General features: G+C 32.4%; 1 protein-coding gene across 1 annotated transcript; it reads right to left on the bottom strand.

Annotated features, from left to right (window-relative positions):
* Positions 1-5765: 5765 nt before the first annotated feature.
* On the bottom strand, positions 5766-9995 carry LOC120270457 (CBS domain-containing protein CBSCBSPB1). Its single transcript, XM_039277465.1, has 14 exons — positions 9773-9995; positions 8968-9145; positions 8748-8880; positions 8504-8674; positions 8216-8294; positions 8013-8126; positions 7860-7926; positions 7254-7359; positions 7032-7090; positions 6687-6796; positions 6468-6610; positions 6299-6384; positions 6132-6221; positions 5766-6027 (listed from the first exon to the last, which is right to left on the bottom strand). The coding sequence occupies exons 1-14, from the start codon at positions 9892-9894 to the stop codon at positions 5842-5844; spliced, it is 1644 nt and encodes a 547-aa protein (XP_039133399.1). The 5' UTR covers positions 9895-9995; the 3' UTR covers positions 5766-5841.
* Positions 9996-13717: the final 3722 nt, after the last annotated feature.

Here is a 13717-nt window from a genome sequence, read left to right as displayed (position 1 = left end):
AGGGATTAAAATGACATTTTCTTTTAATTCTAGAATAAGAATCAACATTTCTAATAAGATTTTCATGACAATTAGTACATTGGATCTTATTTGATTGTGTAATCTTATAAAGTACAATTATAAGTTGGACTAATGTGAGTTTTGTCAAAGAATTTAAGCAACATAAAAAATGGTTATATAGCTAAAAAATTAAAATAAAATTAAAGAAAGCAAGGCATAAACTACATAAGCAACAATATACCATCGGTTAGGTTTTGACACCATCATTGTAACAATTAATATTCCTGCATAGTAGTTATACTATAGTTTTAACCCAGCTCATTATTGTAAGAATGTATCGATACACTGTAGCTAATATTATGATTTTGATATGGTCCATTACTATATCTTTCTAGCTAGTCAACGTAACTATATTATTGTGGCAACTGTGCGTTGAAAACGGTTATGTTAACCTAACTTGTCACTGTGCTACTAGAACAACTATGCTGTTGAGAACAATTGTTTTAATCTCGCCCATTACTGTACCTTTACAACTAGTTATTGTAGATAATATTTTCTATTGAATTTGGGCCATTTTTGTGACACTGTATCAAACTACTACAAGAGTAGTGTACTATCCAGAATTGTAGAATATGATGATGTATTATATTGTGTACAGTCACTATAGCATATGATTCCATGGTCTCACTATGGTTTTGAGAAGAGAATAGGGTGTTTTATGAGGGGACCAGTGGAAAGGGGGAAAAAAGAGAGAGACTAAGAAGGGGATGCCGATCGGAAGCTTGAAGCAGCGGTGCATCCACCTGGATGGGTGACCAAAGGCCTACCTGATTTAAGAAGTATCATCTCCAAATACCTTTAGTAACTAAGTGACATTAGTAGTAAATCCTTGGAGTATGTAGGGAGTGGTCACCATACTAATGTTGGTGTTATTGTTGTTGAGATTATACTATTAATGACTGTAGTGACTTATATGTTCTACCTCTATTTATTAAGTCTTCTTATATTAAGTCTTCTTAGTTATGATTGCAAATATTTCTTATATACCATTGACCTAAAAACCAGGGAGGCTTTACAAGAAGCATTGGGGTATAAATTAAAGCATAAGTATGTCTATATATTTTGAGTGATGGTATGTACCAAAAACATATGTGCGTATTTGAATGTTTGATTTGAAAGGAAAACTTATGACTAAGAGTAATGTGTCTATTGAGAGCTATATACTGTAACATTGGATCCGCCAACGGCATTGTAGTGCACGGTGTTATAGTACATTGATCCCTATAGTCTCGATTTCTCTTTTCACAAGAATATCGGGAGGATTGTTAGTGAAAATACTGGCAAATAATGGTTTGTTTTTAGTAGAGATTGAAATTTAGTGCTTGTTTAGGGGTTAGAAATCCTAGTTCGGAAAAAGGGAATAAAAGAGGAGAAAGAAAGGAAAATGGGGAAAGGGAAAAAAGAAAAAGGAAGGGAGGAAGAAGATGAGAGGTTACTAGTGGTCACTAGCACTTAGTTTCGTGGAAACCAGGAATCGCTGTAGAAAATATGATGATGCTTGTGAATTCATGGTTTTGGTGTGCCTTTAACATAATATTACTTCTTATTTAGTTGGAGATTTACTAGTGTGCATCTGTGCAGTCAAGAAGTCATGAAAGGAGCCTTGAATCAGAACTCTGAGAACCTTGTGAAGGGTGTTGAGGATATAAGTTGGGAATAATCCAGTAGAATGTTAAGTACAGGTAATACCCTAGATTTACAATTTAGTATTGTAGTTTCAATCTGGCCTGATATTGTATTACCATAGCTAGATAATGTAGCAAAAGCTAGGAAGTATTGTTGTAGCTTTGGGAAAATATCTTTTCCTTTTATGTTTAAGTTACATGCTTAAATGGTTATAACAGTGGTTGAGCATTTTCGTGTTTAAGAAACTATGTGAGCCTTAATTTCTCTCTCTCTCTCTTAAGAAGGATACATAGGAAACTTGATTCCTTAGTTAGGAATTCTTGGTAAATATAATATGGACTCTTTGTAACTACCTTCTAGTGCTAATATTGCTTACTCCACTTTACCTATTTGATTTGAAGCTTTCATGCTTATTATATGTTACATTTAAAGTTTTAGTACCTATTTAGTAGATGCATATGCATGTGTGTATATATAGCCATGACACATTCAGAATTTCTACATAGCAAACTAAAGTAGTATTTGGTGGTATGAGGTATATCCTTAGTTCCTTATGATGCTATTATGATTATGGGATTGTATATTATATATCGGAAGACAACATTATATTAGGGCAAAATTCATTAAAATCTAATATTTTGGTACCGTTGTGCATCTGTGGTTCTGTCACTACTGTGCATTTGATATTCTGGCACCATTATGCATTTGTGATTCTAGTGCTATTGCGCATCTAGTATTCTATTACTATTATTCACATGTAATTTCATCATTATTGTATATCTAATATTCTTGCATTATTGTATGTCTATGGTCTTGGCACTATTGCGCATTTGGCATTCTATATTAGGAATGTGGGAAATTTTGTTTGGATTTTGTTTTGGGACTACTAGTACATTGGAGGAACGAGAATTTGGGTATGAGAGAAGACCGTGTTGTCCTGGAATGTTCTGAAGTGACTTATATAATTTTTGTAGGTTTCAACTAATGGCATGTTGTGTATGTATAGGGTAATAGTAACTGGGTGTGTGACCTAGTGGAGCCCTTGTACAGTGGCTCATTGCTATGCTATAAATGTATATATATATTATTATACTATTATGTAGAATTGAGCAAGGACACATTTTATATCTATTGCGTCATCGACTACATGTTAACTTTTGTTTACATTGTTAGTTATTTCTATATTTGTCATTTGATGTTTCACATACAATGTGGGGTCATCCCCATACGTATGCGCCTGGTCTATCTAAGTCTTTAATCATATTCAGGGTGTGAAAAATGTCCAACAAAACACAAACCAAGATATTTGAATATGCTCAAATAAAAATTAATCAAATGTTTATGTTGCTAGTCAGCAAGATGATCATTGGACATAATATGATGATTTGTTCGAATATGAACACAATTCAAGATTAATTAGATAGTAGTATCCACCCCATCTACTTATGTTAGGTTCACACCTTTTTTGGTTGGACTAGATCCATGTGAAGTTGACTTAATTATATTGGATCTATATTTTAAACAAGGGGATGATAAAGGTGAAAAAAGTAAAAGAGAAAACATAAGAGAAAACTCAACAAGGAGAAGAAGAATGAAAGAGAACTTCTCTTCTACATGACTAGGGCTTTATTCAAGGGATCATTTTCAAACTAGAGATTAAGACATAAAGAAGTCTTTATTCTCTTCCATAAGTGATTTGGAGGTTAAAGGAGGTTTGCTATTGAAATATACTTGTTGGTACAGTTCTCTTATGCTTCCAATTCTTTTATTTTCCTCGTTTGCTTATCTTTGTGTCTTCTTGAGTATTTGATTAATTAGTATTACCATCTACATTTCCCTCTTGGGATGTGATGAGGTTGTAGGATCCTTTATTTTCAAACAATTATAACTCTTGCTACGAATTTTAATGCTAATGCAATAGGGAAGGCTCTATCGGTAATCAATATAAACTCAAAATTTGTGCAAAAAGGTCTTGAGTAACCCTATTTCTTTTTCTTTTTGTTTTTTTTTTTGTTTGTCATAATTATGAATTTAATTGTAGTTAATTGCATTACAAGTAGTTTGAAGAAGAAGAGAATGTTTAAGATATTTTTTTTTTATCACCACAAGGATGCTACACCTATTTTTACACATAACTCATAAAAATATTGGTAAATAAGATTACAGTTATTGATATATGAAATTTTGACGTACAACACAATAAAACTTTTTTTGTCCCTCATTCGATAAGCAAATAGGGAGGGAGTATAGCATAAAAGGGTGTTTGCATACAACATAACTTGATGAAATTTCTATATCCAAAAACCTCATAGAAAAATCACTATGATACAACATAACCAAAAACATAAGTGCCCCAGTTAAAATTAAAAAAAAAAATAACAACAATACCATCCAGTGTTTCTATTAAAAAAAATATATATATACTTTATAAATATATAAATTTGGTGAATCTTTTATAAAAGAAAATCTAATTTCTTACTGTAAATATTTTGGTAATTAATCGTCAATCAATATACTTTTAACATTATAAAAAATATATAATTTTGAACTAATAATTTAATTAATCATATAAAACTAAGTGGTGAATATTGAAAAAACAAGAAAAATTTATAAAATTTTATCTTTAAATTTTGAAATTGCAAAATAAACATAGAATAATACAAAAGACATTATAGTAATTTTACAATTTTTTTATCTAGTATTTGTTGAATTAAGTGGGAAATAGCAAAAAAAAATTTGTATTATCCATTGAACATCAAACATAAAATAGTGCAAGCACTTCTGCGATACCTTAACCATTTGCATTATGTTGTATTATTTATGTTGTTCTCATTTGCGAATCAAACATATTTGCACTATTTTATAATAATCACATAGTGCAAATGGTTAAGGACATCATTTAAAAAAAAAAAAAGTGAGATGTGTTAAGTTTGTTTGAGAACAATATAAATAATACAACAGTACCTTATTAATAATACAACATAATAATATAGGGACATCATTAATAATGTGAGACATGTTATCAAAATCAAGGGAGCAAATAAGTCAAAAATCATGGGGCCTTGAGTTAGATATTTAAGAAAAATGCTTAGTTTAGAGTTTTTCATCAAAAATTTAATGAGGAAAGCCATAGTAGGGGTCCAGCATTAAATGCGAAATTATTTTTTGCCCCTTTGGAGGATGAGCACTTCTGTAAAAATTTAAATAAAAATATTGAACATAATAAATAAATAAATAATCAACGATCTCTTGGCCTATTGGTACCAGGTTTCCTACTTATGGTATTTATGTATCTGCTAAGAAAACGAATTCAAACTTAACTCACACAAGGTGAAGAAACAAATGCATCGAAGTATTAACTCTACTTCTATGTATGTCTTAGATGTGGCTTGACCATGAACATAAGTAACCAAACTCATTTAAAAAAAAAACCAAAAGTAATGGAGAAAAATCAGTTCATAATTCCAGCCATTATTTGTTAAAAAATACCTACACAAAGGACACTAGAAATGACGGTTAAATTGTCACATAACTTAAATGCAAAGGCAGTAGAAATGATATAACAAAAATTCCAAGGAAAATTTTATTTAAATTAAGGAGAAATCAAGGATTATTAGAACCATATTTTTCATGAGTAATGGAAATCCAAGTTTTATTTTAATCATTAAAAATATTATTTTATGACTGCTCTTTCTACTTTGACTGTGTGAATAGGATTTAAAGTGGACATATGTATCTTTCCAAAGCTAAAGAGACAAATATGTTTTTCCATGACTATATATATATATATATATTAGAAGGGTATTATGGTCATTATCTACTATAATGTGAAATTGTGTGGAGCTTCTTCTGCACACATCAAAAACGTGGGAAAAGAAGAAATAAAACAGTGGCAGGGCCCTCCATGTTATTTCACTAGTGCTTTCATTTTCCTTCTTTAAAATTAGTGGACAACAACATTCAAATCAAAGCGTGCCTTACTTTCATATGATTCAAAAAGTACAACAGAAAAAAAAAAATAGAAGAGAAAAAAAAATTTACATTTTATTTTTATTTTGGTTCTTTTAAGCATGTGATCCTTTTCAAACAACCATTACAAAGTTTTGATTTTCTTGCATGGAATGTAATACTGAAGTTTGAGATCAATGATTCAATCTATAAGCCTGATCTCTTCAAGTATGCTATCACACCGAGCCCGGCAACCAGTGCAGCTCCGGCCGCCATCCCGCTATATGCGGCCGCCCACGCGTCACCATACACAAAATCCATAGTTCCAGAGCCACTGCCACCGCGCCTTCTCCGATGACCTGATCCTGAGTAGTCTAAATGCAGTCTTAAACTCTGGAAACAATGAACATAACGATTTAACAGAGACGTAAGCCAAACAAACTAAACTCTTGATATCATTTCAAATGATGGTTATTCTTTATTAAATGTTGTCTTACCATCCAACCGGCAAGCTTGGCATGGTCCACAGCAGTTGCAAGGTCATCGTCAGACGCGAGTATCACCTTATCATGTTCTTCATCCTCGTACTGTGGAACATGACAGCAATTTAAAGTGACAAAGACAACCGAGCTCATGATCATGTTAAATCTGAATGAGCAAGTACCAAAATTTGTGGTAGATTGTTTCTGTCAATATCCTCGCCGACTCTTTGAAGAATACTGGTTATAAGATATGTCAAGCTCTGGGTGTCTACAAAAATGTTTGTGTAATCTTGTGAGAAAATTTATATTGATTTTAATTTTGAAAAGAAACTGATGGGAATTAGTGCGTACCGCAGTTGAATCTGTGCATCCTGCCTTTCTTATCCTCGAGCTTAAAGCCGAAGGTGGTTACTAATGCAGAAGATGGATTTGATGGATCAGAAGGAGACCTCATTGTGTCTGCTGACTCGCATGCCAACTTCATGGATCCATCACTGGAATTCCATGTCATGATTAAAATAGGTGTTGTTCTTCAGAATGGGACGATTATATGGAGTTATAATTATTTACCTCCTTGTATCCTCATCGTCATCAGAAGGTCCAATGGCCATGGCAGAATCCCAGAACTTCTGCATCATGGATATTGTTGTCTCATTTCCAGCTCCTCCACTGTTTTCCACCTTCATTGATATGAGAAAAAGGAATGCTTTAGAATATCTGGTTGGTAATTGTATTGATGAACAGAAGTTTAAAGGTGCAATTCATTAATTGGAATTTGCTAATTTTTGTGCCTAGAGTGTATGTGGCCAATTTGGAAAGATATGACAAACTTTTGTGTATAGAAATGAAAGAATCAATCTATGCATACAGACGGTTTGATAGGAAATTAGCAGGTAGCAAAACAAAATGACTCACAGAGGCTACTGCTGCATTTGTAACTTGAAGTACATCAACAATTGAAACAATATCTCCATCTGCATTGAAAAGAAAAATTGAGGAAAACCAACAAATGGTATAGTTGCAAACATAATCAATGAAATGAGAACAATATGTTAAACGATAAATAAAGCCGATAAACTAGTAAATACAAGAAGTAATTTACTTGTGTATGATTTACGTTTTCTTATTGAAGGTTACCTCTATCCACTACAGGTAGATGTAAGAATTTTCCATCGTGAATGGTGTGAAGAGCGTCGAGGACTGGAGTATCGACTGTTCCGCAAACGGGATTTGGAGTCATAACCTAAATACAAGACATGGATGCCATTTTAGTGACGGTATCTAATTTTTATGTTGAACACTCAGGTGGGATTGATGAGTTCCAAATCCACCATATTTCAAGACCAGTGAGTTTCTTGTTCAAATGTGAGATTAGTCATCCAAAATAAAAGAAATTCAAATGAATTCAGATGTCCTTCAAATAATTTCCAGTGTTGACAGATGATATGTTGACTCTGTTTTTCTACGATATATTTATACTAAACTTCATTAAAGAAGCTTGGAAGCACAAAAAAGCTTAATCATCATGCATGCTTACATCTTGAATCTTCACTTAAATATATAAATTTGCAACAAAGGAACTGATGACCTTGAATATGATTAGTGAAATATTAACCGGCCTGCTTCTATCTGCTAGCAAGCATGCAAACAGTATCAGCTCTTAAAATCACATTCTTATCTGAGTTATTATGTGTCATAATGTGTGTTATAAACAATTAAAAATTAGAAGCAGAGGTTAGATACCTTCTCCACTGAGGTCAAGCTTGGAGGAAGTTGTTTTGCAATTACCCGCATCAAAATATCACTCGAACTGATAAAAAATATCAAACAATAACAACTACGTGGTGTGCTAGGAAATATGAATAATATATAATAGCCAAAACATGGGTCACTTACGTTAGTATTCCCCGAGGTTTATTTCCAACTGTTACAATGGCAGAACTCATTTGAACTTCAAGCATCTTCTTTGTGGCAGTTAAGACTGAATCAGAAGGTTCCACTGTGACAATCCTAACAAATTGATTCCGTTATCAATTAATAAATTTTTTATTAGTTCAAAGTTCTAAACAGCACTGATTCCAAACGAAGTAATTGCCCACTTTGTATTTACTGGAATTATAGTTGACAAAGAAGGCCTGAACATTCGTTCTTGAAGAGCTTCAATAAATGTATTAGGACCTGTGCAAATAAGGAGCGGCAGTGAGATTTACATCCTCAATAACTAATTTCTTCTGAGCTTAATTCACAGAGGCATTAATTCTATAACATCCCATTACAGTTCCTTTCTAGAAAATATTGACAAATGTACAAGACTGATAAAAGAAATATATGAATGGTTTATGAATAACCACGCTGGGCGGTAGTACACTGTCCACTATCTAACTCACCAGAAGTGGAAGTTCCCCAGTGCCTCTCAACACCTTCTACAGCAGCTGCAATTGCTTTTCCCTTCTCAGCTGCTCTTTCCATTCTTGCAATAGCATCATAAAGGCATTTTGCAATATCAAGCAAAGCAATAACCTCACCATTCTCCACAACAGGCAAATGTCTGAATTTCCCTGCAATAAGTTTCAGCATTAATTCAAAGGACAAATGTGCAGAAACTCATTGACTCAAAGGATCCAGTTAAACCTTGAACCATCTTCTGTAGTGCTTCAACAGCTAAAGTGTCTGAAAGAACAAAAACAGGACCTCGTGTCATGACTTTGGAAACCGGTGTTTCCTCGAGCTTTAGCTCCTGAGCAATTACTCTTGTAGCTATATCCTTCAAGCAATACAACACAAACATATACGGCCATCTAATTCAGTGATTATGGTTTTATATACAATCATTAAAAATCAGGGATCTAACTTTGTCTGTTAGAATTCCACAAAGCAATGCATTAGAGTCAGTCAGCAACACAGCATCAACCCGGCGAGCAGCCATCCGCCTGCAGGCATCATGAACAGTTGTATTCTCAGGCAAAGTTAAGGCTTTCGATAAGCGCAGCCTCTTGACAGTTCTCTCTCCACTGAGTCCACCCACAGTTCTGTTCCAATAAAGTCCATTCCAAAATCAAATTCTTGACTGACTTCAATAGCCAACAGATTTATTAACCAATATTTGTCACAAGTTTCTCACGCAATTTCAACTGTGCACAACTAGAAATATTTTTATTTTTTCCAGATAAATAAATAAAATATATTCCTGAAACATATTTCATAATTTGAGGTTTTTAATGCAGAATTTGTATTGTATTATATACATTTCACAACGATTGCTTTCCAGGAATTCTTCACCCTATAGACAAGAACAAGATTGAACACATAAAACCTTTCTGCATACATTACAAAGAGAAAACACAAGCAATAAAAAAACAAAAGCACTAAGCAACATACAACTCTTAGAATTTCAAAGAATCCACAAAATGCTCACCAAAATAAAATTTTTAACCATGCTCATTATTCATAAATAACAAAATAAGAAAATTACTCATAAGAAATCAAACCAACATAAATCCAACAACCAAACAATCTCCACTCACACCTCTCCCCAACTAACCACATGAAGATCCAACAAGCAAATCCATCCTTAAAAAACCAATTTTTATCACACAAAACACATTTACATGCAGAAATAAGCACGATTAAAATGAAATCAAGGCGATGGGTCTCACATTGATCTAGAGGATGAGGATCTCCGGGGGCCTTCAAGGACACCATTGTCAAGGAGCTTCTTCGTCCTCCCCGACGAGCTGGAAACCGACAAGCTCCTCCTGGACAAGCTCTGGCCGTCCATAATGGAAGGGAAGGAGGGCAGCCGATTGCAATCTCCGGCGAAGGTGAACCGTGAAACCCTAGTGGAGATGGCGGGAATTGGATGCCTTGTTCTTCTCTCGGCCTTCCATTTTCCAAAGAAAAGAACTTGCCTTTTTTGAGTCGTAAATTTTCATTTTAACCCTCATTTTTTTTGTTTTAATATTTATAATATATACTTTTTCTTTTTTTAACTATAAGCCCTTTAAAAATTAAAACTATTTTTAACCATTTTATTCATTTATTGCGTTATCTTTATGTGAATTTGAAAGTAAAATAATACTTAATTATTTTGGAATTTTCTTTACTTTGAAATGTTTTACCGAATACTATTTTAAACATAAAAGAAATTTAAAAGCTTATTTATCAATGTATATTCTTACATATAAATTGGAAAGTTTATGATTAAAAACAAACTGTTAATATAAATTCTTATTTTAAGAAAATGAAAAATCAAAGTTTGAGAAAATTTATTTATTTTTCTATAAACAATAATAGCCCTTCTTTATGATTTATATATTAAAATGATTAAAATATATAATATATTAAACGTTAAATATTTGCTCTATAATTAGGGATGTAAATGAAGCGGGGTTTTCCCGTTCCCCTTGGGGACCCGCCCCAGTGGGGCGGGGAATGGGGGAAAATCCCTCCCCGTCTCGCGGGGCGGGGGCGGGGGAGGGGAAGGCATTCCGGCCCCATTCCCCATGGGGATCCCAGCGGGGATTCCCCTATTTTTAATAATATATATATATATATTTTGAAAATAACTCATATGATTAGTTATTTATTTTTTAAAAATAATTCAATATGAATATAAGATTACAAGGACCAAATATTTGGGTTTTAAAAAAAATATTTTTAGTATTTATTAATAATGTTTAAGACTTTTAGACTTTAAGTAATACTAGTATTACAACTGTGTGATGTACGAATATAATTATATGAAATTTTTAAAAAAAGTTTTAATAAATTTTTTTTTTATTTTCTATAGAAATTAAGGTAAAATTATGATTAAATAAAATAAGCTATTTATCAACATAAAAAATATAATATTTTTATAAAATTAATTTTATTATTATTATTATGAGATAAAATAATAAAAATTAGTTTAAAACAATATAATTTAGTGTTATGTTATAAATATTTTAATATTATTAAAATAATATTGGTAAAATTTTTATGAGAAATTGACAAGTGTCAAATAGATTTTCTACTTTAATATATATATATATATATATATATATAGATACATAGTATTATTATAATTTTATGTAATAAAAAAATTGGCGGGGTGGGATTCTCCGACCCCGTGGGGATCCCCGTGGGGGAGTGAGTGGGGATAATTTCTTTTTCGCGGGGAATTTGGAGGCGGAGAATCCCCGCCCCATGGGAAGCGGGAATGGGGACGGGGATTCCATTCCCCGCCCCGCCCCGCCCCACTTACATCACTATCTATAATCCATAATTTTCATTTGTTTTGGTTAACAAAATTTTTAAAAATTTCAAAATTAATAAACATTTAAGTTTAGACCATTATTTATGAGTAGACCAGTTCTTGAATTTTCTTTTTATGTTGGATGATAAATCAATGCCCATTAATGAGTTAATATTTATATGCAGAATAATTTTTTGAATATAACTATACCAATATAAAAAATATATTAATAAATTGTATTGGTTTTCCTCTAATATCACATTTTGTAATAATTCTTTATAAATAATTTTGTGTAAGTCACTAATATGTTAGAAATAATTAGTATAAATTTCTCAAAATATGTAGAATTGGTGGATGTCTGGTGTCTACTAGTAAACTTATATTTATACAAATTTCTAACGAACTAGAGAAACCTTATCACATATCTTGTGTGATTTAACTATTTAAAAAAAAAAACCTTTTACTATAAAAAAATTGTTATAACTTTTATTTTAAGAAAATAATAAAAAAAACTAATTTTCATCTAATTTTACATTAAATAGTATAAATAATTAATTATAATCATTTTATATCTTACATAATTTTTTAGCTTATAATTGTTTTTGTGACAAATTCAACTAAATTTGACTGTTTTTCTTTGGAAATATATATATATATATATATATATATATATATATATATATATATATATATATATATATATATATATATATATAACTCAAATAAATCATTAATTCTCATACACATAAATTTGTGATAAATTATCAATGAGTTTAATTAATTAAAAAATGAAAGTCTAAAATAAATGTGATGTAACAACTTATACAAATTAGCTCTACTTTCCACGAACCAAATACCAGTTAAATTAATATAATGTAGTATTGTATTTTTCTTTACACAGCTAAACTTGAATATAGTGAATTTGCTTGTTAGAATAACTTCAAGTTAATGTTTATTATAGTTTGAAACTATAAAATTGTCAGTTTTGGCTTTTTTTTAAAAGAATAAAAAAACAAGTAGTGATTCATTTGTGTATTGGCCAGTGGTACCGCACCTTGTATTGTGATAAGGGATTTCGAGTTTGAACCTCTTAACTTGTAATACATATGAGTCTCATGTGGGAGGTCTATATGAGAAGTACTTTCCTACCTTTCGAGAGTTATATGGCAAAGGAAATTTATCTCTAGGAGATTTCTAAATCACTATAATTAATGTAATTTCATAACTGCTTGTTGCTTGACTAACAATGTTTGGTTTTGCTTTTGTAAAAAAATAAAAATCATATTTTGTCACATTATTATTATTATTATTATTTTTTAAAAATGTATAATTATATTTTAAAAGTAAAATCTCAAAGAGACGTTATAGTTTGGTTGGCACAACATGACATGTGTCATGTGATTCCCTGCGTCCATTGCATGGCAACCATTCACATGTCTCTAGAGATTTTCAACCGGGTATAGATTCACTAAGGATGCATTCTTCCATCCCCACCCCGGATTTATAAGTCTATCCTGTTAGTTTGAATTCTATTCTGAATTAACTTCGTGATGATATTAATCCAATCTGAATTCAAACTGAATAAAGTGGTCCACGACTTTATCTAATGAAATCCTAAATTAACTCTATTTGACACTTTGGATAATGATCTACTTAAACTTTGAGTGGAGTTAATCCTTTGATGGTAAGGATTATATATAGTACAACATCAAGGGTCCCCAATCTAACATTCTCAAGAATACCCATCTCCATCGACAGAAGAGAACTGGATAGATTGGAAGAGCCCTTGATTTCTTCAAGCATGGATTTAAAGACTTTCATCGCCTTCTACAACTTGCTATGGTTGGAGGTAAGTGATTCTGCTTCCACATATGGTGGTACGACATAAATGTCGTAATTAAGTTCTGATGAAAATTCTAACAGTTGGCATTAGAGCCAGTTTTTCGTAACTCTGCCTAGCTGGATTATATTTGGACATGTAATTTTGATAATGACATATTATTTATTACTTGAATCCTCTTGATGTTTAGGCATGTTTTACAAAATAAATTATAGATGTTTTAGGGTTTGAAAGAATTGGGTATTAGGCCCAAAGTCAACCCATCTTGGACAAAGTGTGCAATCACACGTGCAAGGCGGATCCGATGCTGTTGTATGTTGCAATTAGAAGCCTTGTACGGTATAGGCAAACGGTTACTAGGCCTGGGCAGGGCGCAATTGGGCTTGCGCGCATGGCGCGCTGCTGGATAGGCCGCGGCTAGGCCGCGCGCATGCTGTTGGGCCGAGCACATGGTGGATGCTGGGCCATGAGTACATCTGCTCGTGCTCGAGGACTAATGCGAGCCGCAGCGCTTGGCCGCACATCCGG

Source organism: Dioscorea cayenensis, chromosome 10, assembly GCF_009730915.1.
Source record: "Dioscorea cayenensis subsp. rotundata cultivar TDr96_F1 chromosome 10, TDr96_F1_v2_PseudoChromosome.rev07_lg8_w22 25.fasta, whole genome shotgun sequence".
NCBI classification, from domain to species: Eukaryota; Viridiplantae; Streptophyta; class Magnoliopsida; order Dioscoreales; family Dioscoreaceae; genus Dioscorea; species Dioscorea cayenensis.
This window is presented reverse-complemented; position numbering and strand designations above follow the sequence as displayed.

What these genes read in the sequence shown, in the direction of transcription:
- LOC120270457 (XM_039277465.1), bottom strand. Translation starts at nt 9,894, where the DNA reads ATGGACGGCCAGAGCTTGTCCAGGAGGAGCTTGTCGGTTTCCAGCTCG. An exon ending in GTGGAATTCTAACAGACAAA is followed by an intron (nt 8,881 to 8,967) that starts GTTAGATCCCTG and finishes TATTGCTTGAAG; the next exon opens with GATATAGCTACAAGAGTAAT. An exon ending in ATAATTCCAGTAAATACAAA is followed by an intron (nt 8,127 to 8,215) that starts GTGGGCAATTAC and finishes TCAATTTGTTAG; the next exon opens with GATTGTCACAGTGGAACCTT.